This window comes from Furipterus horrens, unplaced genomic scaffold (assembly GCF_987537825.1).
Source record: "Furipterus horrens unplaced genomic scaffold, mFurHor1.1.pri manual_scaffold_1, whole genome shotgun sequence".
Taxonomy (NCBI): Eukaryota; Metazoa; Chordata; class Mammalia; order Chiroptera; family Furipteridae; genus Furipterus; species Furipterus horrens.
In genome coordinates, this window is record NW_028327171.1 from 168,918,684 (window position 1) to 168,945,211 (window position 26,528).

The 26,528-nt window shown below is 34.6% G+C and overlaps 2 protein-coding genes across 3 annotated transcripts in view; one reads left to right on the top strand and one right to left on the bottom strand.

Annotated features, from left to right (window-relative positions):
• The window catches only part of SCRN3 (secernin 3), a 36,187-nt gene extending 23,341 nt beyond the window's left edge, over positions 1-12,846 (top strand). Inside the window, exons 6-8 of the mRNA XM_090280806.1 lie at positions 5,026-5,188; positions 6,156-6,336; positions 9,152-12,846. Of these exons, the coding sequence (XP_090136932.1) occupies positions 5,026-5,188; positions 6,156-6,336; positions 9,152-9,322 (515 nt within the window). The 3' untranslated portion in view covers positions 9,323-12,846. The remainder of the gene's footprint in view (positions 1-5,025; positions 5,189-6,155; positions 6,337-9,151) is intronic.
• A 940-nt stretch (positions 12,847-13,786) lies between these two features.
• Positions 13,787-26,528, bottom strand: part of GPR155 (G protein-coupled receptor 155) — a 42,436-nt gene continuing 29,694 nt past the window's right edge. The window contains exons 13-17 of one of the 2 annotated variants that reach the window (XM_090280814.1): positions 24,319-24,455; positions 22,734-22,829; positions 20,686-20,750; positions 19,265-19,402; positions 13,787-16,025 (exon numbers count right to left, since the gene is read on the bottom strand). In XM_090280814.1, the coding sequence (XP_090136940.1) occupies positions 15,758-16,025; positions 19,265-19,402; positions 20,686-20,750; positions 22,734-22,829; positions 24,319-24,455 (704 nt within the window). In that variant the 3' untranslated portion in view covers positions 13,787-15,757. Of the gene's footprint in view, positions 16,079-19,264; positions 19,403-20,685; positions 20,751-22,733; positions 22,830-24,318; positions 24,456-26,528 lie in introns of both variants that reach the window. The other variant, XM_090280815.1, reaches the window with a different exon arrangement.

Below are 26,528 nucleotides of genomic sequence, written 5' to 3' on the forward strand. Positions count from 1 at the left end.
GTGATAACCCTCCAAATGATCTTCATATCTATGATTCTGTTCGTGTTCTGGTTGTTTGCTTAGTTTGCTTTTTTAGATTTAGTGGTTGATAGTTGTAAATTTGTTGCCATTTTAATAGTCATAGTTTTGATTGTCTTTTTCTTAAATAAGTCTCTTTTTAACATTGGTGATGATGAACTCCTTTAGCTTTGCCTTGTCTGTGAAGCACTTTATCTACCTTTCCATTCTAAGTGATAACTTTGCTGGATAGAGTAATCTAGATTGTAGGTCCTTGCTTTCATTACTTCGAATACTTCTCGCTAGTTCATTCTTCTCCGCAAAATTTCTTTTGAGAAATCAACTGATAGTCTTATGGGAACTCCTTTGTAGATAACTATTTGATTTTTCTCTTGCTGCTTTTAAGATTCCCTCTTTACCTTTAACCTTTAGAATTTTAATTATGATGTGTCTTGGTGTAGTCCTTTTCGTGTCTAGCTTATTTGGGACTCTCTGTGCTTCCTGTACTTGTATGCCTATTTCCTTCATATTCCAAGTTAGGGAATTTTCCCTTCATTATTTTTTCAGATAAGTTTTCCATTTATTGCTCTTCCTCTTCTCCTTCTGGCACCCCTGTGATTTGGATGTTAGTATGTTTGGAGATGTCCCAGAGGCTTCTTATACTATCCTTTTGTTTGTTTGTTTGTTTGTTTGTTGAATTCTTGTTTCTTCTTGCTATTCTGGTTGAATGCATATTTCTTCCCTTTGTTCCAAATCATTGATTTTAACCCCGGCTTCCTCCTCTTCACTGTTGGTTCCCTGTAGATTTTCCCTTATTTCACTTAGTGTAACCTTCATTTCTACCTTTATGTTGTTGCCATACTCAATGAGTTCTTTGAGCATCCTAATCACCAGTGTTTTGAACTCTGCAATAGGTTTGGCCGTCTCTGTTTTGCTTAGTTCTTTTTCTAGGGTTTTGTTCTGTTCTTTCATTTGGGCCATATTTCTTTGTCTCCTCAATTTGGCAGTCTCCCTGTGTTTGTTCCTGTGTACTAGGTTGAGCTGCTTTGACTTCCTGTCTTAGTAGCATGGCCTGTGTAGAAAAGGCACCTGTAAATTCTGTGGGGTGGAGCAACCCACTGCACCACTTTGTGACTCTGGGAGGAGGGCTGGGAGAGGGGACAGTGCCGCTGCCTGGCCTCTGGCGGTTTTCCCAGCACTCACCCTATTTCTAGTCACTTCATCCATTCCTTGTATGCAACTGGCACCCTTCCAGCTGTTGCCATGGTGCTGAATCCCAGAGTGGGTGGGTTTGCATATATTTCTAAGACTGTGCCGGCCCTTTAAGTGGAGTCTCCTGAAAATCCGGCAGTTTCTTCTGACCCCCCAACGCCACTGATTTTTACAGCCAGAAGTTTGGGGATTTATCTTTCTGTTGCTGCAACCCCAAGCTGTGCAGTCCGGCCTGGGGCTGGGGTCACTTGCTGCTAAGGTACCCCTCCCAATTTTTATCCACCACATGTGGGTGTGGAGCCACCCATTTTGCCTCTGCCACCTCTCAGCACAAAACCGCGTCTCCCTGCCTCTCCCCCATCTCGGTGTCTTCACCCATCCTACCGGTGTGGACAAATGTAGCTTCTTTAGATTCTTTGTTGTCAGACTTCCATACAGTTCAATTTTCTTATAGTTCTCGGTGTGATTTGTTTTGAGGTTTAGTTGTTGCATGAGGAGGTGCAGTGTGTCTACCTATGCTTCCATCTTGACTGGAAGTCCTCTTTCCTGGGGATTTTAAAACTATAAATTCAATTTATTTAAAAGTTATAGGGCTAGTCAAATTATCTGTTTCCTGTTGAATGAGTTTTGGTAGTATGTGCTTTTCAAAGAATTTGTGCCTTTCTTCTAAGCTGTCAGTGTATGTGTATGTATAGAGTTGTTTGTAGTATTACTTTATTATACTTTTAATATCAGCAGGGTCTGTCCTCATACCCCTGTTTTATTCCCGATATTGATAATTTTATAATTTGTGACTCCTCTGTTTTTCTATTAGTCTATCTAGAGGTTTGTCAATTTTATTGATCTCTTCAAAGAACCAGATTTTTGTTTTATTGATTTTTCTCTATTCTATTACTGCTTTCAATTTCATTGACTTGCGTTCTTTATTTATTTCTCTCTGCTTGCTTTAGGCTTATTATGCTCTTTTTCTAGTTTATTAAGGTGGGTTATTAGGTTACTGATTTCCACATTGACTTTTAATTTTTTTTCTGGATATATATATAGATAGATAGATATGTAATATATAAATATATAATATAACCTTATATTTTATATATTTAATGCATACATATACCAGTATATACATAATATATATTGACTTTTAAAATATATTTTATATTATATAGTATATATTTTTATATTATATATCAGAAAAGTCAATTTATAGAATTGTATATATGTTATATATTTATGTATTATAATTATATAACATATATTGACTTAAGTTTTTATGGATATATAATATATATTATATATAACATATAATATATGTTTATTGCTGGTAATGTGAATGGGATATTTTTCTATTAAATTTGCTAATTGGTTGTTTTTGATTGCTAAGAAAACTGAGTGTTTTCATTTACTTAATGAACATGTTATTGATATCCTGTTGTTTTTGTGGTTTTACTATCTATTGTGTTGGGTTTTTCAGGTAGGTAATTATATGTCAGTGGTCCTGTGTTAATTTTCTAGTAGAATTATACTTTTAGAAATATAAACTTTGTACAAACATTATAAAATTGGGCCATGTAAGAAAAATGGGGAGATGTCCTTTCTAAAAAAAAGGGACTTCATTTTATTTATATAATAGCTAGTTAATGAAGCAGATTGTAGAAAGCTGTGATGAATAGAAGAAGGGATGTCTATTTTATCTGAGTTTTCTGTTTGATGCCCCAAAGTTACAAGGGTTACCTAGGGAAGAAAAGTAGTTTTAAACATAAAGATGATCACTGATGGACTATTTATAAAAGTTGTCCTCATTCAAACATCTTTCCCTACTTAATACTACCTTTCTTCTACTTTACTGTCCATATTTTTGTTGATTAGTTTGTTAATGATTATTCAACAACACAAAACAAAATGCAGACTGAGTCTTATAAAAGATGATTTCAAGAAGTCCATGAAAGTAATTTTGGATAACCGCTTAAGTCAAATAGAAAACTATTGACAGAAAATGGGGAGAGAGTTATACCTATTAGGAACCGAAGAAAAAACTGAGTACAGTAACGTGACAAAGTGCTTCAAAATGATCTGAATATTAAAGAATTAAGACAGGGGCTTGAGAAACTTGATGAAGTTCTCCAATATTTTTGCAAAAATTATCTTTATGATCATGCTGCAATACTCAAATAAAGTTTCATTCTCTTACCATTTTGTTGGAAAAATATATTTGAGTCTTTCTTTGTTCTATGAATTAACATATTAAAAATCTTTTGTTCACTATAAGTTTATATAAATTTATTTTTGTAATATGTTTCATTTTAAAGACTTCATCCTTTTCCTCCACTATTTACTTTAAAATTTGATTCTCATTTAAAATGTGTTGCTTTAAATGGCTATTTTCTGGTACCAATTTTTTCTGGTAATGAGAATTTCTTGTATTTATTCAAAGGAAAGCTTTTAAAACTATTCTGAAACTCATGAAGAAAGATTCTTTTTGAATTGTTAACTGTGGTTATCTCGGTTGAAATTGAATCAAGACTTTTATTCTTTATATTCACAAATCTACAAATCTCTGTCTGTGTTCTATCAATATTTGTCTGTCTGCTTATCTTTCTCTTCATTGTCTAGAACAATTTCTGGCCTTAAAATGGGCTCAATAAATATTTGTTGAATTAATGAAAAGTAAATAGAAAAATCCCATTCTTGTATTTAGAAACTTTATAATCATAATGGTAGATCTAGGGCCAATATAGACAGAAGATCAGGAATACTTGTAGATGGAGAGGAAAAGGTCATTTAAGTTAAGCTTAGTAAGTTTACATCTGAAGGAGTTTTAATTTGATTCAGAAGGAATTGAGAATCATAAATTTTAGAGAAGATAATTATGACATGTTAGAAGAAGATGTTTTGGTTACTTTTCGAGAACTGCATTATGTAGGGTTAAGATTATTCATCTTTTCTTGATGTAGTTTGATCCCGAACTACATCTTTGACTATGGATATGTATAGCAAAGAGCAGACCTGTCTGAAGGCTTGATAGGCTTTTAAAATTTTTTGGTAGAAATGTCTTCCAAATACGGAATCCTGAGGCTCTCTGTAACCGTGGACATACTCTGTTGGCTAAAGAAATAAAATAGATTTAAAATTTTTTTCTTAGAAAAATCTCCTTTAGTATCAACTTTACATATGAAAGCAGAAAACAGAATATAATACCATCTGTTTTTTATCATATACAATGGACGTGTAAACTTTTACAGTCTAGCATAATTATGTACATACAAATTCCATTAATCAGTAATGTTTTTTACATGTCTCTATTCCTACTCAGACTACAATTCACACTTTTAAATAAGAGTATTAATTTTAAGCACAGAAATCATTACAGAAAAAATAATTTATTCTGTAAAGAAGATTTTGAATAATAGTATTGGAAACTAAGCACAATATCCTCTTAATAGTTGGTTCTCAGAATGGATAAACTCATAATATTGATATCATCAGTTCATTGCTAACTAAATACACCTTAAATTTTTTTGTAAAGGCAGTGAAATTGAATGTAATTTTGCATTATTGATTCCTTCTTCTTAGGATTTTTACCTGCTATAATGGTTTTGAGACTGTATATTTCATATTTAAAAATAATAATTTTTTTGCAATAGTGGAATAGTCTAATTTAATAGTTATGATGCAAGGGTTGTTTATAGTCAGTCTCTTAATTTATACCTAGACTAATATCTCATGTTATATACTATCACTAGAAAAAGCAGTTCATATTGTAGGATGCCAACCTGCAAATTTATGCATATTTGATGGTTTTAAAAATTATGTCCCTAGGAAAAATAAGTTTTGAAACAATGGTGGAAATTCTCCGAGATAAACCAAGTGGCATTAATATGGAGGGAGATTTCCTGACCACTGGAAGTATGGTTTCTATTTTACCTCAAGACTCCAACCTTCCTTGCATTCACTTCTTTACTGGGACTCCTGATCCTGAGAGGTAAAGTCACAAAATACTATAAACCAGCAAGGGGTCAGAGGGTAGGGCTGAATCTTGAGTCTGTTGATGATTGTGTCAGGTTAAATTTTTGTTACACAAATACAAAAATAATTTTTGGATGCATTTTCTTTTCTGGTTTTAGCCTGCCATTTCCATATATGCATAATTGCCATAACTATTCTTATTTTTGCTAGAAGAATTGTTAATAGTTTCTTGTATGTAGTCATCCCTATATCCTCTTTTCCTAAGTATATTTAACATTGTCAAGCAAAGAAAGTAGATAGATTTTCTTATGCAGATTTCAGTATTACAATATTAGATGAATAATCAGTTAATAAAAAGTAAATGATCTAGTATACCAGATTTATATGGTTGCTTATGCACTCATATCTAGAAAATGCATCCATGTAAAACTTAAAGTATCAATAATTCAAGTTTAGTGGGATTTGTATATACTATCTTAATTTAAGGCATTAGTATCTCTCATAAAACAATGTACATTTAGAAATGATCTTATATGAACTATCTTTCATTGTTACAGTCTTTCATATTATTAAAGATATTTTCAAAAATATGGAATGAACCCGGTGAACCCTTTATTAATACTGCTGCTGATTTTCATCGAAAATCTTAATCCTCAATCTGAAACATTGAGAATTGTTCTTACCCTCCAGTTGTGGCATTTGCAGCAGGAAATGATGAACTATAATTTCACGTGACACTGTTTATATGCCAGGCCTTTTGTTAACTTCATAGAAATACAAGGCTAAATAAAGCATGGTCCCCTGCCCTAAAGAAGATTCCAGTGTACTAGAAAAGACAGGCATGGCTCTAACTAGTATGACAAGAACACATGAATATGTAACAAATTAACAGAAACTTCTAACTAGAGGGAAACTTACAAGATTTAGAATAATGATGAATATTTTTATAACCCCACATGACAATAAAAGACTTTTTCTTCTAGATCTGTTTTTAAGCCTTTTATATTTGTGCCAAATATTTCACAACTATTGGACACCAGTTCACCAACAGTTGAATTTGAAGATCCAGTTAAAAAGAAGCCACATTTTAAGATTAAGCCTGACAGAAGACACCCACTTTACCAAGAGCATCAACAGGCATTGAAACTAATAGATAATAAAGAGGTATGATTAGATTATATTCTATGTTTTATCTTTAGAATAGTTTAAAATGTGAATCAGTTCATATTTTGAATTTTTTTCTTTCCCTCCCTGATATGCAAATAGGTTTAAAAATAGTTTAGATGCTTAGACTGTGGTAGAGCTCTATTATTTTTTATCTTTGATTAAAAAATGGTTAAGAATATGTTGTGAATCTTTTAGAGGGATGTAGTATATTAAACATAATATCAATAGCTACTTGTTATGAGCATTATATACCAAGCACCATGGTACTATTATATGGAATATTTCATTTAACCTTCACAACCTCCTTATGAGATAGGTACTATTATTATCGCCATTTTGTTGATAAGGAATCTGAGATTTGGAGAGTTTAAGTAGCTTGCTTAGTATATATCTCACACCAGAAATTATGATACAAAGCCACCGGAGGGCAGTTAATCTGGTCTCTTACATAATGTTCTTAAGCATACAGCCTCAGTTTAATTTTAATTGGAAGTGCTTTAAGACCTCATCTACTTAAATAATGAGTTGGAGTTTTTAAAAAACGATAAATGTTTATCATTTTAAAATGTAAGCATTACAGAAGATTAACATATCACCCAGAATCTTATCTCCAGAAATAAGCAGATGTATTTTAGGGGGGAGGGCAGAGAGATAGATGGACAAATAATTTTATACTGTCCACACCTCTTCTGCCCTCTTTCTTCTCTTCCCCAGAGATAAAAAATAGATCAGAAGGAAATGCAAGGCTTTTAACAGAACCATCAACTGATTCCCTGCTATGAAGGGAAAGATTGGCCATTTTATACATTTTCTCATCTGTTTTTACCAGCTCATTTTTATTGCCTATAATTTTTTTCCTTTTATTATTATTATTAATTTATTTTTACCTATAATTTCTTTTACTTCATCAAAGCATATGCATTTACATTCTATGTACATTAAGTGAATTACATGCTTTTTCCTCTGGGCGATTGTTTATTTACTTTTGTTTGCAGTATATTTGGGAAGTTGACATGCCTCCCCCAACCCCATTCTTGCTTACGCTTAAATCAGAGAGCTCTGTCTAGACCTCCTATTTGCTATGAATTCTTGCTTTATCTGGGACCAGTTTGTTTCCAATTCCGACCTACAGTGTAAACACTTTCTGTAACCTCGTGACATGGAGTGAGCAGCAGGTGTTTTGTTCCAACAGTCCACTACGTGCTGACGCGGGCCCTGTCTGTTGGGCCAGAGGTGTCATCCACTCCCTAGGCTTGGCTTATCCTCCAGACTCAGCACAGTGCTATGAAATAGGATGAGCTCTCTGGTTTTTCTTGCCTTTGCTCCACTTCCTCCCTGATATGTTCCTAGAGTGTCTGCTCTGGAGGGATTTTCCCTCACTCCTCCTCCCTGAGCAGCCACCCCACTGCCCGTATTGCTTATGATCGTTCTCTAGAGTTGTCAGCTTCCTTTCAGCCTCAGTACTGCTTCCGGAGGTGAGTTTTGTAGACTTATTAAATGTTTGTTAAACTAAATTAAATTGCTAATTGACACTTTTCTAAGTAATACTGAAATAAAAATTTTAAAGCTGTTACTATTTTAGGCTTTATTTAATGGGCGCGAAATATTGATTGACAACATAAAGTAGTGGAAGGGTAGAAGAATTTGAGGGTAGAAGTGACAAAGAGTTGGGTTCTAGTCCTGGTTCTGCAAATAACTATTTTTGTCTTGTAGGGAGATTCAGCCCTACTTACAGTTTTAATTTTCATTTCTTAATTACAAATAAGGTTGAAAATTTTCTCATATGTTTATTGTCCATTAGTATTTCCTCTTATAAAAGACTTGCCTATTCTTTTCCTTAGCCTATTTTTAATTATTAGTTGTTTTTGTCTTTTGCCTCAAAGAGGCAAACTATGAATAGTAAGTCTTTGTTGTATTTCAAATTTTTAATATCAGTTTGTTGTCTGACTTTGTTGTCAAACAAAAATTTTAAATTTATTCAGTTATACTTGTTAGTCTTTTCCTATAAAGCATCTTGATACCATGCTTCAAAATGCTTGCCTCAACTCAAGACCACTATAACTTTTGTTTTTTCTGTCAGTACCTATATATGTGTTTAGAAAAAAATTATTTAATTCACCTGCAATTTGTTTTCATATATGCTCTGAAGTAGGGATTCTAACTTTGTTTTCTAAAGAGGTGAACAATTATTCTAATACCACTTATAGGCAAAATGTATTTTTTTCTCCACTGACATGAAATGCAATTTCTTCAGAAAAAAAATGCATACAACTTCATATTGAAGTCCATGTTAAGGTTAAGAAACTTTGCTTTGTGGAGTTCTACCCCATAATGGTTCAAATTTAAAAAATTATACTCACTTTCTAACCTTTACTTGCTCCTTCCCTTGAACATTACTGTTCTTTTTCCTTTGTTTAATTTAATAATATTGCTTTTAAGTATGGAAGATGCAAATTCATAAAAATACCTCAGCTTCAATTTTCAGCAGCATTTTCATACATAATTAATGTCAGATTTTCAACTGCCCTGTTATTTGTCTTTTAGTTTTCTTGCTTATAGACTAATCCTACGTAATTATTCTTATCTTTCTACTAAAAATAACCAATAATTTGGGGTTAATACATTAACTGAATCCAGAGCAGTGATTTTTTTCCAAAATAATTTTATTCTTTCTATATCTGAAGAATAGGAGGAGGGGAACCAAACCAGAAGTTGAAAACAGAATAAACAAACCTTATCTGTAGAGGTTTGTTGGAATTTGGTTAGAATTGTATGTGTGTATATTTATTTATTTATTTTTTAAATTGTTTAGGAAAAAGCCAAAACAATGTTGGACAACATGAGGAAACTGGAAAAAGAAGTATTCAGAGAGATGGAATCAATTCTTCAAAACAAGCATCTTGATGTGGATAAAATTGTTAATCTTTTCCCTCAGTGTGCAAAAGATGAAATTCAGATTTATAAGTCAAATATTAGTTCTTAATGATCATATAAATGGTCAGCAATCTTCCTATCCTTTGTAAATGATATAAACTTAGTGTGAGCGAATATGATTATTTTTTAATAGCATTCAAGTGATAGCTTGATTATTAAAACTGCATATAATTGCTGAAATACTGAGAAAGAAAATGACATTGGAATTAGACACATATATCATGGGATAGTCGGTTGTTATATCAGGTACTGGCCTGTGTTATTTTGTTTGTAGCTACAATAACTTTTTCTAAATCACACATACTCAATTCAGCATAAAGCATGACACATTAAAATAATGCATGGATTTATGTTTATTAGAATTATGCATTGTCTTCTCAATCATGAGAAAGATTTTTCTTTAGTAATGCAAAATATTGTCTCATGTAGTGAGGTTTTCTTTTGTGCTTTAGGCAAATATTAACCAGTTCTAACGAAGTGTTCCAGTTTGCACATTAAATCTTATTACAGTGTGTTTAATTCAGCAAAGGTACTTTTATTAAACTGAAACATGCTCTTTGTCAAGACTGAGACAACCAGTGAGCCTTTAGCTCTATAATTATCTGGCTTTTTTGGGGGGCCATACCCTTTAGTAGGCTTTTATGTTGATATTTTTAGAAGAGCACGTTATCTGTCCTTTGATTCTAAATGATAGCTTTGCTGGATAGAGTAATCTTGGTTGTAGGTCCTTGCTTTTCATAACTTTGAATATTTCTTGCTAGTCCCTTGTAGCCTGCAAAGTTTCTGTCGATAAAACAGCTGACAATCTTATGGGAGCTCCTCTGTAAGTAACTAACGGCTTTTCTCTTGCTTCTTTTAAGATTCTCTTTGTCAACCTTTGGCATTTTAATTATGATATGTCTTGGTCTGGGCCTCTTTTGGTTTATCTTGTTTGGGACTCTCTGTGCTTCCTGGACTTATATGTCTATTTCCTTACTAGGTTAGGAAGGTTTGCTGTCAAAATTTTTCAAACAGGTTTTCAATTTCTTGCTCTCTCTCTTCTTCTTCTGGCACCCCCGTGATGAGAGTGTTGGTACACTTGAAATTGTCCAGGGGTGCCTTTTACTATCCTCATTTTTTAAAAAATTCTTTTTCTTTTTTGCTGTTGATTGGGTGTTTATTTCTTCTCTTTATTCCAAATCATTGAGTTGATTCTTAACTTCCATCTACTCTACTGCTGATTCCCTGTAAATTATCCTTCATTTCAGTTAGTGTATTTTTCATATCTGACTGGTTCTTTCGTATGGTTTCCATGTCCTTTTTTATGCTTACTACCTCTTTGTTGAAGTTTTAAGTTCATTGTAACCAGTGTTTTGAAATTTGCATCTAGTAGATTGCTTGTCTCCATTTTGTTTAGTTCTTTTTTTGGATTTTTGTTCTGTTCTCTTATTTGGGCCATGTTTCTTTGTCTCCTCATTTTGGCAGCCTCCCTGTGTTTGTTTCTATGTACTAGATTGAGCTGCTATTTCTCTCGGGCTTGGTAGTGGCCTTATGTAGTAGGTGTTCTGCAGGGTCCAGTGGCACAGCCTCCTGCCCCCAATCACCTGAACTGAGCACTCCAGGTGTGCCCTCCACGTGGGCCGTGTGCACCCTCCTATTGTAGTTGAGCCTTGATTGTTGTTGTGACCTCAACAAGAGGGATTTACTTTCAGGTTGATTGGCTGCAATGACTGGTTACAAACAGTGATCACTGTGGAGGATTAGCTTATATAGGGGCCCACCCCACAGAGCAGGGCTTACTTCTGCTGGGTTGCTGAGCCCACCCCTTGAGTGTGTTGTTTGTGAAACTGGTTGGGTGGTGCTTAGATGTGGTCTGAAACTGTTCACTGGATGTACTGCCTCTGGGGCCTCCCAGGAGGTGTAGGCCAAGGTCAGCCACTGCCTCTGTTCTCTTCAGGGCCACCAGCATGAGCTACAAAGTGATCTGCAGATACCTGCTACAAGGCAAGGTCAACCTGTGAACCCAGGCCAGCTACTGCTAGTGCCAGGTTTGGGACCACATCAGGAGAGGTACAGGACATGCTGATGTCAGATGCTGCTTGTATGAGATATTTTAAGAAAGTCTGAAGCATGAACCAAGACAGCCCATTCATATGTATAAGCCACTGGAAACAACTTGGTTGGGCCTGCAAGTTGGTGGGGTGGGGTCTCAGGGAATCACCAGGGTGCGGCAAACAGCATGAGTCGGGTTGATGGTAGACTCAGATATGGTGCCCACCTGCCACCTGTGTTGGGCGGGATGTCAGAGAAAACAATGGCTTCTGCCAGCACTTTTGTCTGGCATAAAGCTGCCCCTCCCCCAGCTCTCACCCTGATGCCAGACAGTTCCTCCCCGTGTGTCCCTGGTGCCTTCTGAGCTGCTGCCCCTGTGCTGGAACTTGGAGTGAGTCTTAGTAAGTCCATGCATGGGCCCTTTAAGAGAAACCACCTGGAACTCCAGAAACCCTCCACCTGAATCGGCCACAATTCATACTGGTTTTCACTTCTTTTCCTGGCACTGGAACCCTGGGCTGGGCAACCTGGTATCCTGTTGGGAACGCCTGCTCCTCTGGGGGGACCTCTACAGAAGAGATATCTGTCCCAGTTTTAATCACCCACACGTGCGTGTGGGACTAGCCTATTCAGCATCTCCATCCCTCCCATTAGTCTTGATGTGGCTTTAAATCCCTAGTTGTAGGACTTCCATTCATCTAGATTTTGGGCAGTTCTGAATGATTAATAATTTAGTTGTAATTTTGATGTGGTTGTGGAAGGATTCAAGTACTGCAGTAACCTATGCTGCCATCTTGACCAGAAGCCTCCATTGTTTTGCTTTTTTAATTTCTACTACGCTGCTTTTTGAATTTCTTAAATGTGCCCAGTTGCTTCATGTCTGTACTCTCTGCTTGTACCACTCATTTCATTTGCTCCTTTTTATGTAAGTAGGTCTTTCATCCTTTAGTTTTCCTGACGTATCACTTCCTCAGGGAAGTTTTCCCCACACCACAAGCTCAAGTTTCTTGTTACATACACTCAGAGCCACATGTGATCCTGATCACAAGTGTAATTAATTATGTTTTACATCTGTCTCACAGTAGCTTTGTGGGGATAGGAACCATATTTGTTCCCATTGTTGTATGCTCAGTGTTCAACGTTTCGCCTGCACAAGCTCAAGAAATATTTTGTTAAATGAACATTCAAGTACTGATGGAAAGAATTTACACAGTTCTCTATCTGCAATGTTAAGAAAACTAGATAAATAATCAATCAGTACAACTTGGTGACCTTTGATAAGTCTCAGGTCAACCTGTTGCCTTCTTCCATATTCAAAATGGGAATAAGAACTCCCCAGATAAAGATAAGGATTATTATAAGGAAATATAAATTGATTTATAGAACAGTTTAGGCAATTTTCACTGTATAAATTCAATATGGTATTTGGGCTTTGGTCCTTGTGTGAGCAATTAATATTTTGAGGTATATTTTAGAAAATTTATGATTTTCTTAAATTTCATGTATTTCTTAAGAGTAAGATATGTAGTAGCAGAAATTTAGTTTTTTGGGGGGTCAACCTTAATGATGTTATTTATCATTATGTAATAAACCAAGAAATAATTAATAAACTAAGCATTTTAGAGAAAGCTAGTTTGATCTTTGATGAAAACAATACAGTATATTAATCTTCAAACAAAAATTTGCCCTAGAAATAATTATGCAGCCTAGAATTTTGGAAATTTAGTGCCTACTTATAAAACTTGCCAAGAACAGGTTCTACAGAATGAATGTTTTCTCTTTTTAAGTAATTACTTCAGGCTTTTATCATACCAGTTGTAGAAATTTATCATCCTACCTTTTCCTGAAGAATGGTGATAGCATTTCTGGTCCTGAACTGTGTTTCCAACTATCATTCATCGCTTGACTACCTAGTAGTTCAGTGGTCAAAAGTAATAAGTCTTTTACATGATATGAGATATGAAGGGACAAAACCTAAGAGCTGTATTCTGCTGCATAGAAAACATGTTAAATAATAGTTTTACATTTTTCTAGCTTTTAGAAACTTACTGATTATTAATTGCTATTCTTAAAATTCCAAGCAGTTTACCTTATTCTAAAAATACTGAAGTTTAAGCACAAGCTTAAAGGCATGGAATTACTTACTGAGAACAAAGAAAAGAATAATTGATCATACTGAAGATTAGTATAAAGGTAGTAGATTTTTTCAAAATTGTATCAGATATTTTTCCCAGCTGTGACCCTCCATATTAAAAAATTATGAAATATGTGAAAAGAACTCTAATGTTACATTGAATTATTAATAGTAAGTGTTTACTGAATGCATAATTGAGCAAGGCCCTGTGCACAGATAAGATCCCCAGGCTCACGAACAACATAATAATCAGAAACCCATTAAAGAAAACAGTGAAAATTTATAGAAAATACCTCTCTATGATAGCTTCTGCACTATTTAGATTACTCAAAGAAAAGATGTTGGCAGTGCAAATTAAAATAGGTATTTTATTGAGAAACTTGCTTTTTCAGTGAGAGAGTGAAAGTTACAAATATTTTCACTTAATAAAATTAGCATATCCTTAATCCTAAAAACATCTCTTAAAAGCCTTCATTTTCTGAAACTGTAGATCATTCCAACCCAGGGTTTTCTTTTCATAGCTCCCATGGAAAAAGATGCTGATGATTCTCTTCATGCAAATAACAGAACATGTATAATATGACTTGTTCACAAACACAACAAATTCTCCACTTGAGTATGAGTAGTTTGCATGCATGTGAATTAATATCTCTATTGCTGTAGCTATAAAAGTCTCCTGGCACAGCAATGAGGTTTTATGCTATTTATTGCCTGAGCCATTCTGAGTTACATTTTGGTCATATTAAAAAAAAAAGTTCTGCAGCAAAACAGTTCTGCTGAAAAACATCCCCATTCCCTAATCATAACTTAAAATTGGTACAGATTAATATTATACACTAAAGTATAATTTGCAGGCATACCTTGTTTTACTGAACTTTGCTGTATTGCACTTCTCAGATACTGCGGTTTTTACAAATTGAAGGTAGGACCCTCCACCAGTAAAAAGGGTACGACTTGCTGAAGGCTAAGATGATGGTTAACATTTTATAGGAATTTTTAATTAAGGTATGTGCATTGTTTTTCAGACATAGTGCTACTGCACACATTAATAGACTATAGTATAGGGTAAACATACATATATGCACTGGGAAACCAAAAACTTGTGTGACTCGTTTTATTGCGATATTTGCTTTTTATGGTGGTCTTAAACTGAACTCGCAATATCTCCAAGGTATGCCTGTGCTTGTTAAATACATTAGGCTTCCATGCAGGTTTTTAAAAAATTACATATTAAGTAATTTAACCCTATACATTATTTTCTAAATGACTTTTATATGATAAATATTAATATGTTTTAAGTAAGTTAAACCAAAACTGACACTTATTAAGTAGAGATTCAAAGATCATGTGGCTAGATCTCTTTTTAATTTATTGAAGAACATAAAGCTTATCCGAGGGCAACATTTAGTAATTTTCAAGTTTATTGATTTTTATACATGGACACAAGAAAAATTAAATTCTAAATGTAAAAGTAGGATGTTAATCTTAGAATTTTAAAATCTTGGCTTGAAGTAGTTTTTTCTTCTTTTTAACTGCAAGGAATAAGGTAATAAGGTTATCCTTTTGCAATATGATGCTTTGTGCAAACACCAGAAATGATACATCACATGGCAATAATTTTGTTGATTAAATTTAAGCAAATCTGCTCAAATTACTATTTTTAGCACAATAGTTAAAGATTAGATTATTCTTCTGTTGATGGCTTTGTAGATGATAAAATTTATATAAGTTCTTAGTACTTTGGATAGAAAAGCAAGAAAAGAGGAACCTTAAAAAATCGTGTTTCCAGTTTTTAATTAGTACTATTAGTCAAGGAAATGGGAAAATATAATAAGAAGGCCTCTTATTAGAAACAGTAATAAAATTCTTTTTTTTGAAGGTGTTATCAATAGGTACAAGATTGTCATAATTTAAGATCCATTTCCTCCAGCAATATATCTGCCAAATTTGTCAATTTAAAGCAATAGTAAATTGGATGTTGATTTTGAAATTGCAGCAAACAGCTGCAGGAGGCAGTGTTTTAAAATGCTGGCATAATTGGTTTTAAATAATTATTTATTTAACAATCAGTAATTATTATATTCATTCAGAACTTCAAATTTTGATTTTTTTTTCTTTTTTCTAAGTCAGTTTCCTATGTGTTTTACATACACATAAAATCACAGAATGTTAGCATGGGGTGGGAATGCATTTCATCAAATTTTCCAGAAGAGGCACCTGAGGGTCAGAGACGTTGTGATTTGCCCAAGGTCACACAGTGAATAAATAACAGATTTGGGGCTAGAATATGACTTCATGTGGGGTTCTCTGCTTCATAATTTAGATCTTAGGGGATAGGGATGAATGCTGGGGAGTGGTTGCATTCATGGCAGGAGGACTCTGTTCTGGACTCTTTTGAAGAAATCTGTAAAACAAGTACTCATCCCGAAATTCATAGTCATTGGTGATATGCTGGATGACTCCCCCTTGCACCAGTCTGTCTCCGTATATCACAGCTTCACCACGGTCAGAGGCAAGGCCAACTTCAATCAGCCAGTTCACCAGGTCGCAGCCACAGAAGGTCCCAGCAGAAGTCTTTGCACCACACCTGTATGTCAAAGGAATGATTCACCCATATGTCCTGTAAATCTGGTATCAGCACTGCATGACAGAGGACAAGCAAGGAAAAATAGGAGACAGGGAAAAACAGCATGGTAGTTAACAGAGCGCAGGAATGAAACTATTCTGAATATAAAGGGTTTACCTCACTTGACCCTAGGGACCCTCTGGAGAAAAAGAAAAGTATGCCAATAACGCCTGTGAAAACAGAAATGCTTAAGCCAAAAGAAAGAAAGAAAGAAAGAAAGAAAGAAAGACTCAGATGATGTAAATTCATCTACAAAGAAATATTCTTTTTATAGTAGATGGCCTTTATGATCAGATGCATTCTGTAGACAGCTGAATATCATATATTTTGTAAGTTATACTCACAGTTAAAATAAGTAATTTGTCTCCGAATATAAATATTTTAACAAGCTTTTAAGAAAGACAATTTTAACTAAGCTTTTCAAATCAAATTTTATATTTTCTGCTTATCACAGTGCCCACGAACAGCCTTTCTTCTTGTCCTCAGCAGCCAAGCCAGTTTTACTGATGATATGTTAGCAATTTGCTGCATTAGGATGCAAGGGAAGAATAAGCGAGATCTCTCTTATTATAAATCTAACATTTTGAAAATGTACTTTATGTATCTACTTCTTGATTACTTAAAATTTTCCTCCTAATGCAAATGTGGGGTGCCTTGGGTATAAACAAACAAGGGAAAGAGAAATTTAAAAAAAAACAAGTGAATTCTGTACATTTTCATACAAATACACAATGGCTACATGAATCTGTTCAGAAGCATCAGTCAGGCTGTAAAACCCAAAGTGCTTGACACTAGGAAAGAGTGGGTGAAAATCAAGATGAAACGAGAAATAGGTGACAAAAATTTTAAGACATTTAACTACAAATGAATATACATTATATTTTCATATAAAAATTAGAAAAGAGGTTAATATACATGAAAATTTTTCTGAAGTACAGAAAATCACAATACTTTAACATCAGTATTTTATTTAGGAATAAGATATCTTAATTTATGCTTTGCAACTAAAAACATCACTTTCAACAGGAGCCTATTACAGCCTGAGTTTGAGCCTTCTTCCTGCTTGTTGATTTTTAATTTATAGCCCAACATCATCTATCCAACACCAAGGGAATAACATTTGCTTCCCCATGACTGAGCAGGCAGCTCCAACCACAGCTCCTGGAACTGTACAGAGAGGCACAGCACGGGCCACTGTGCAGGCTGCAGAGCAGTACCACTACCAACCTGGGCCTAGTCAGCTACCTGGGATCCCACCTGGGACCCAGGCAGCCCAGCAGCCCTGCAAATGGCAAGAGCTATGCTTCCTGATAGCTGGCAATTACAATGGGCCTGGCAGAGCTAATGTGGAGTTCCCTTTTGTCATCTTAAAAAGCAGTTTTTTGAAATAGTCATGTTTGGCCCTTTAAGGGTGGGAAACTAAATTTTCTTCATAGTTTACCATCTCCAGAAACTGAGCTTGAAAAACCTAGAGACTCAGATATTTTAAAGAGGAGGAAAACTAAGGTTTGGAGAATTGAACTTGCCCAGTATCACACGGCTAGTAAGTGGCACGTCCAGGAGTTGAGTCTAGTATTTAGTACCCCCACAGTCAGTCCTCTTCCCACTAGCTACACCGGGCCACCTTCTTGTAATAATGAAACAGTGGCATAATAATATGTAAATAAATCATCCTAAATGGTAATTTTCATACATTTTTAAATTTTCATAGGCATAAAAGTAGTTGGTTCTTTAAAATGTTTTTTTTTCTCTTTTATAACTGAAAATATTAGTAACATTTGTTTTTTGATTTCTTGCTGCATACTCCAATATCTTGAGTATTAGAAGAATAAATACGATGTCACAGACTGAAGATTAGAACTTGAGGTGAAAAATAAGCAGCATAATTAATTTTTTTCAGTTTTAAATATGTCTATTAAAAGTAAGGACTGAAAGTAGATATTTAGTTACTCCATCACACTAGTGCCATTTTAAGAGCTCAATAACCACAAGTGGTTACACTACTGAAAGGCACAGATTAAGGTCAAGAGTGGTTTTTATTGTTCTCTACACGCTTATTTAAACTGTGATGCAAATGGTAAAAAATTATTTACATGCTGTGGAAGACAGAGAATTCTGAAATTAGATGAGAATAAAAAATTTTTAGTCTACTTCTTTTCTATTTTCCTCTTAATTTTGCTGTGAACCTAAAACTACTTTTTAAAAAGTAAAGCTTTGTAATTTTTTTTATTTTTATTTTTCAATTACAGTTCATGTCCAATATGATTTTGTATTAGTTTCAGGTGTACAGCATAGTGGGTAGACAATCATATACTTAACAAAGTGTTCCCCCTGATATTTCAATACCCACTTGGCACCATACATAATTATTACAACTTTACTGAATGTACTTGTATTCCCTATGTTGTACTTCACATCCTGTGACTATTTTGTAACTACCAGTTTGTACTTCGTAATCCCTTCACCTTTTTCACACAGTCCCATAATACCCCTTTTACCCCTGGCAACCATCAGTCTGTTCTCTGCAACTATGAGTCTGTTTCTATTTTGTTTGTTTATTTTGTTCTTTAGATTCCACATACAAGTGAAATCATATGATATTTGTTTTCTCTGACTTATTTCACCCTCTAGCTCCATCCATGCAAATGGTAAGATTTCATTCTTTTTTATGGCTGAGTAATATTCCATTGTTTATATGTACCACCTTTTTTACCCACTTATCTATTGATGGGCACTTGGGTTGCTTCCATATCTTGGCTACTGTAAATAACAAGCAGCAGAATTAATGAAGAGACAGAAATTTCATTGCATTTTCTTGACAATATCATTAGTAATATGAAATAACATACCTCTAGGAGATGAGGAATATAAAATCACTTCTAAATTCAATGTATCTCAAAGTTTTGTGAGACACTAATAATCGGCATGAATATTAATCTCTGACTACATTTTGGTTCCTTCTAAAGTTTTCACATTTTATATGGAAATCGGAAGTTACGTGACATTTAAAAATATAAAAAACAGGTGGTAATGGTTCATATATATGCTGTTTCTTAAAATATAAACTGATCCATAACTATTTAAAATTTCGCATGTATATTTAATATTAAAAGATCATGTAGTTAGTTACAACCATATTACTTACTTGTTACAAACCAAAATTATCATCTAAAATATAATTGTCTGGAACCTATACTTACCTTCTTTCTTTGACAATATTTCGGATACAGAGGTCACGGTGATAATGGATAAATTGTTGACAGGTCATTTTTATTTCCTCAGGAACAGGAGAATCCTTGTTTTCTGCTGTTTCTTTATTGTTCCATAGAAATCCAAGTCTGAAAAATCAAGATTTAAGGAGGCTGTTTTTAAGGAAAGAAAAGCACTGGCAGAGAACTCTTCCTGTTTATTACATCAACATGGCTGTTCCAAAGCTGTCAGTTACCAAAGCTGTAATCTACGACACCCAGACATTATTAGTGTCTGAAGCCAAAACATACTTAGCCTGCATTTGGTTTCCTATTCAAAGCAGGCTGGGGTGGGAGCAAGGTGGGATAGGGTGAGGTATTTTATAAAATTGCTAGACACTTTAAAAAATACCCTCCAGACATGTTTGTCCCATTTCAGTTTCTATCATAAATGAAGTTTCTTATTCTACACTTTACTGTTTGAAATGCAAACATAACTTACAAAGATCAATCATTTTACTTAATTATTTTCCAACTGCAGTACCCAAGAGACCTATAATGGGATCAGGAGTTCAGAACAATTCTGTTTCTGCCAGCCCAGACAATAAATCTGTTGACTATTTTAATTGATCAACATTATAAAGCTGTTAACTAAGTTCAGTGATTTTCCTATTATGCTTTTCCTCTACTATGAAAGGATTATGACCCTAGCAACTATATCTGAATAATGATGATGATGTTAACGATGATGAAAAAGGAAACAAAAGAAAAAACAGTTACCATTTACTGGGAACTTTTTATATCATTAGTAGGAGAAATTCCATTAGCACATCTAGTTCCTACTAATTTCGACTTAGAAAACAAATGAAGAAGGACAAGGCTTTGTAACCCTCCCACCCCACCTATTTCTCCATACCTCACATGGGAGTATTCTCATTTCTCTATTTTTCATAAAGAAATTCCTGATCTGAATTCAAAGCAATTCTTCACTAAGCTAATGAAAACCCAGAAATTTATAAAGAAAAGGAGTTTTCTATAAACTGTCAGTTTGACAGAGAAATCTGGTTGTTAAAGGAGAAAAATAATCAAATATAGACCTTTGGGGCACAGCATCACCTATTACTTCCATTTCTAAATAAACTTTCAAGTTTCATTTTACTTTATGTAGTTAATGACACAGACAGAAGCCAGCAGCCATCATTTCTTGTTAAAATGCAAATTACAATGTTGGATTGATAATAGTTCTTCTCATATTTTCTCTGCAATTATTTACAACAAATATGTGAATCAACATGCAACCTTTCTATGGTAGTAGTTTACCCTTTCTGTGATCTCCCAGCAATTACTTACTGAAGATTTTAAAATATCAGTATTTTAATAAAATGGCTTTCTCATTACTTTTATAGATATAGGTTTTTTTCAAATAAACTTACCTTCTTTTGAAAGGTCGGATGATTAAATGTTTGTCCAATCCAAAGATGCCAAAGGAAATAAATCCCTATGGATGAAAAAAAAGTTAGACTTCATGAATACAACAATAAAATTTCAAGATAGAGAAATTATGGAAGCCACCAAATTTAGTGCCTGGGGAAGCAAATGTATATGATCAGAGCAACATTTTAAATGAAACACATAGGTAGACTTCTATATAAAATTCAGTGCCTGGAGGCAGGTATGATACTTGGCTGGCTCTTCCCAATCATCTGCCCTACTAATTATGATGGGTGAATATAAACCAGTGCTGAGCAACCACATGTGTGTGCTAGCTTACTGAAGAAAATGAAAACATTCCTGGTATTTGCTTTTGTTTGTGAAGCTTTCTCAGTCTCAGTCCCATTCCCGGGACTCCTCAGCTTGGATTGGACTTTAAAATGCAAAATGCTGTGCCCTGGCCACTGTGGCTCTGTTGAAGTTGAAGCTTCGTCTGGTAAAACAAAAGGTCATGGGTTCAATTCCTGGTTAGGGCATAAGCTTCGGTTGCGGGTTTGGTCTCCAGTCTGGGCACTTACGAGAGGCGACCTACTGATGTCTCTGTCTCTCTCTCTCTCCCTCCCTTCCTCCTCTCCCTCTGTCTCTAAAATCAATAAGCATGTCCTCAGGTGAAGATAAAAAAATGCAAAATGCTGAGTGAGACTATGATTTTTCAACCTAGTAGTTTGTAGGTCTTCAGTACAAAATCTGGCCTTAAACAGCATCCCAAAGTGAGGTGGGCATCAAGTAGCCCTTGGGATGCCCATGTCTGTCTGTAATAAACTGATTGAGGTCACTTGTAATAAACTGATTGAGGTCACTTGTCTTCCTAGGCATGGCCATTTTTGCTCCCACAATTATGGCAAAACAAACTCAAAATACTTCAAAAAAATTAATGTTAGGGAAAACTTGCAGGAACATCTGATAAATGATAACTAATTCATATGGCCAGTTATTTCAGATTTAATAGGCACACCCAGTAATTTCAAACAGTACTTTTTCAACCTGATACTCAATCAGGAGACCACTATTCTCTTAACTAAAAAGTAAGGGATTGAAAACAGAATCAAATTTCAAAATTTGCACATAAAAACATTTTTCTAATATGTAAAATGCCATTTACCCTTAAATATCCATGTTAATAGTGACATAAATAAAGACAACAGCACTACTGTATTAGTTCTTCATAGAATTTTAGTTTTCTAATGTTTAAACTAGGGATGATAATGTCTACTTTGCAGGTACTGTGATATTTAAATGAGACAGTTAATGTAAAATGCTTAACAATAGGTAGTATAGTGTATTCTCTCAAGGAATAAGTGACCAATATACCTGGCCAAAATTTATTTATACACCAATTTATAATTTTTAGAAAAGATTTAAGTTTATATTGTTCATGAAATATCAAAAGTAAATGACCCCCGGCTGGTGTGGCTCAGTGGATTGAGCGTTGGCCTATGAACCGAAAGGTTGCTGGTTTGATTCCCAGTGAGGGCACATGCCTGGGTAGCAGACTGGTCCCTGGTTGGGGGCATGCAAGAGGCAGCCAACTGATGTTTCTCTCCCTCTCTTTCTCCCTCCCTTCCCCACTCTGAAAATAAATAAAATCTTTTAAAAAATGTAAATGAAATAGTGTAAACAACTTAAGTGACTAAACTATAAGCTCAGAGAAGGTAATTCACTTTCCTAAAGTGACTTAGTAAGAACATAACAAAGTTTAAAAAGTACTTGGAACATCTTGTCACGGCTTACATTATCATTCTTTATCTCAAAACCAAAGTCAAAAAAACCTATTTCTGACTATAACACTCAGTGTGCATTCTGATGACTTTAACCAATATAATAATTCATCTCTACTAGGAGACAGGCAGCAGCTGTCAGCTGTCACGCATACCAGCAGCTGGCAAACAAACTGAACCCTTTGGATTTAAAAGAAAACAATATCCGCACTTGCCCCAATCAACCCATCCAGGCAAACACAAACCCCTCATAGTTCTCAGTAAATAAGTACCTGGCCAAAGTTAAACACAGCACAGAAAAACTGTAACTCAACATACAGTCTTCCAGGCTCTCGGTTAAATAGCCACCATAAACAACTGGAAAGATTCTGTAAAGGAAGGAGAAAATAGTATTTTTAAGTGAAATAAGTTAATCATTTCTCTCTATAACACAGAACAGTAACTTACATACTTAATAATTAGGAAGAAGAACACTAAAGGGAAAAACACCAAGACTATAAAGGCTTTGTCTTTCGAACAAGAGGTTTCAACTTCTTCTCTTGACAAATGTCACTCAAACATCATCTATTCTGATCAGATTTGAAGCAAGAAGACATGAGCCATAATACAGAAGCTTATATAACATATCAGGACCGCCGACTAGCATAAGACAGGACTGATTTTAAAATTAGTTCTACACAATGAAAACAATCACATCACTAAGCAACAATTCTTGGCAGCATTTCTTTTTGATTTTTGTTCTTAAAGCAGTTAAAATGGTGCTGGCTGCTATCATTTTGTGTAATGAGCATCCCAGTGTGAAATGGGTAAGAGGGTTTCCTTACAGGTTTTATGTCCATTTCCTACCTCTCGGCAAGTTACTCTGGAACCATCTCAAAGAATTATATAAAAATAACTGACAATTCACAAAAGAGGGCATAAAAGCAATTAAAAAACCCTTTAGTAGTAAAAAAATACATTTAAAAATAAAGTGCTATGTTTAACTTACAAAATTATCAAGTTAAAATATTTATAATAGTCAATGTTAGTGAGAATACTGTACACACCTATATTACTCCTTCGGAAAACAATTCAGTAAAATGCCTCCAAAGGCACAGAAATATTTACACATACTCTTTGATCCGGTTTTCCCAACTTTGAGAATCTATCATAAAGAAATATACTGCATGAAGATGTTTATTAGAGCATTTTTAAAAACTAAGAACAATCCATAAGGAATTGGTTAGTTATATAATGCATCTCCTCTATGGTTTACTGAGGAGCCATTTAAAGTAATGGTTATGCACAACTATGTAGCAACATGAAAATACCTGACTTAAGTGACAAAGCAGGATATAAATCTGTATGTATAATTAGAAGTATGAAAAATGTATTAAAAAATAGAAGACAGTAGTATTATGGATATTTTCTCTCTTTTCTCTATTTTGTATCTATTATATAAAGTGGTTGTTATTTTTATAATTTAAAAACTATTTTTTAAAGTTTATTAATCTAAGGAATATCTTCTGAGAGACCACACAGGCACTTATTCCCTGAGGTCAGTCAAGGAATCCATTAGGAATAAGTGGCCCTGCACACATCACGGAAATACCTCGTCTTACCAAATTGCAGCAACAGAGTATAGAATGAGAAAGTGATTCTAAGCAAAATAAGCTATTGGGGCATTTAGGTAACTGTATACTGTGAGTTATTCATTCCTCTTTCCCCGCAAAACATTTAGCTTAAGATTCGGATTCAGACAGCCTAGCTGCCACCCCCCTGGGAAATAGTAACTAAGTTCCTCCCAGATGCCTGAATAAAACCTTTGCCAAACATTTAAAGAAATGGCCCCAAAACAAAATCAGAAGAAACATTTACAGCAAATAGGCCAATAATGAGAAGTAAACACAGCAACACGTGTCGAGTCAGTTGCTGGTCTCCACTCTGTAGATACTGCTCTTCTTCCTGGGCTAATATGCAGCTCTGGGAGTTACAGCGACTCACACAATGATCATCTGTAAAACAGCAAGTACAACAATCAGTAATCAGAGCTTCTTATTTGAATGCACTTTAAATTCATAATGACTTCCTAAGCAAACCACCACATATGCACATTCAGCTCAGAATCAGTATAATATTATAGATGAAATTTGAGGAAGCCTCCTTCATGTTGTTTCAGGAGAGTTCTACTTGTAGGGTGTTTTTAGCTGAAGAAACTTGAGTAGCATGCAATAGTTCCCTTCCACACTACTGAACAATGTAATATGTATACACATTTTCAAGGCTAAATTAAGAATTCAAGTGTCACCTGTAATAAATCTGCATATTAGTCATGAATACCCTATTTTGGTTAATGTAAAACAAATTTACTACTACCACTTGCCTTTCATTAAAGAGTTTAAAATTTGCCTTAGGAAAGATGTTTAAGGCACCAAATAAAAAACATACACTTTATTCACATATGGAACCCAATCAAATCACAGGCATGACTCTTCTCTGGCCTAAAAGAGAGGTGTGGGGCCTTTCCCAAGCAACCTGTTTTCCTACTTCAGTTTCACTATATATGGCACCAAAAGCAGGGGAAAACATTTTTATAAAATAGATGTCTAACATACAGTCTTGTTTCAAAAAGTCAATGACTAAAACACATAGTTAACAATAAACCTCAAGCTAACAATAAAAACTTTATTTCCTAAAGCTAGTTTTTAGGAAAAGATGTGTTCTCAGAGCATTAAACATGGTATAGCATAATAGCTAATGGCATGGGGAGAAGTTCACAGTGTTGCTAAGTAAAAAGAAAGTAGCTGCCAAACTATCTCTATAGTATGAGTGTATTTTAGTAAAAATAATTTCTGTCTATCTTGGTGTAGGAAAATTCTACAGTATATATAATAACCTGGTCTTAAAATATATGTACAAATATAAAATAGATAAAAATAAATTTCAGTATCTTTCATTTGCCTTTTTTATACATTGCAATATTTATTTTGCCTTTGTGCTATGTCAGTGTTTAGGGATGAGCAATTAATTATATTATTAAACTCTAAAATTTGTCATTTCTCCATGGTTTGATTTCCTTTAGGCTTTACTTTAGGCTTAGGAATGATACTAAATTGTGTGAGCAGACGAAGTCCATTTGTGATGGCTCCCATTCTATATGATTTTCGCAAAATCAGAGAAGCTAAGAAGCCCCTTACTTTTGTTTTTAAGAATCAGCATTATTAATGAAGAAAATGACAGATAAGTAAAGCATAAGGAGATTTTTGGAGGAAAAAAAAAAGTTGTTGAAGTACATGTTGAACTTGTCAACGGGCTTTACTAGTGGGTATATTCTACAGGGAGAAAAAATAAGCAGGAAAGCCTTGGGAATTCCAACATAAAGAAACATTAGAAAGAAAGAAGGAACTCCTGCCATTTGCAACAACATGGATGGAACTAGAGAGAATTATGCTTAGTGAAATAAGCCAGGCAAAGAAAGAAAAATACCATATGATATCACCTAATACAGGAAATTAAAGAACAACACAAACAAAGGAACTAAATAGAACAAAGAGCAGAATAGCAGTCAATAGTGGGGAGGGGAGAGGGAGAGAAGGGGCATAAGTAAGGGAAGGGTTTAGTCAAAGAACCTGCGTGAAGGACTCATGGACATGGACAGCGGGGAGGGATATGATTGTGGGAGGGGGGGTGGGGTGGGTGGGGGAGAGAAATTAGGGGAAAAGGGGACAACTGTAATTGAAAAACGAAAATAAAAAAAAGAAAAGAAACATTAGCTTAGAAAAGGTGTGCACGAGTAAAAACTGAAAGACAGTTTAACTGAATGCCAGAATCAGTTTCCCAACAGAAAGTCAGTGAAGGCCCAACATCTGATATAGTTTTAGTTCTTTCTGTGGAAATGCAAATTCTACTATTTAAGATTTCTAGTCAGCAAATGACAGCCAAATTTAAACCCTGCCTGATAATAACTACTACTGCTACTAGTGTTTAGTGAGCATCTACTGTGAATGCCACTCCCTGGGCTAAGTGATTTGCTTACATTATTTCTTATAATCCTCACAACATTTGTTATATAAAAACATAATGCCTAC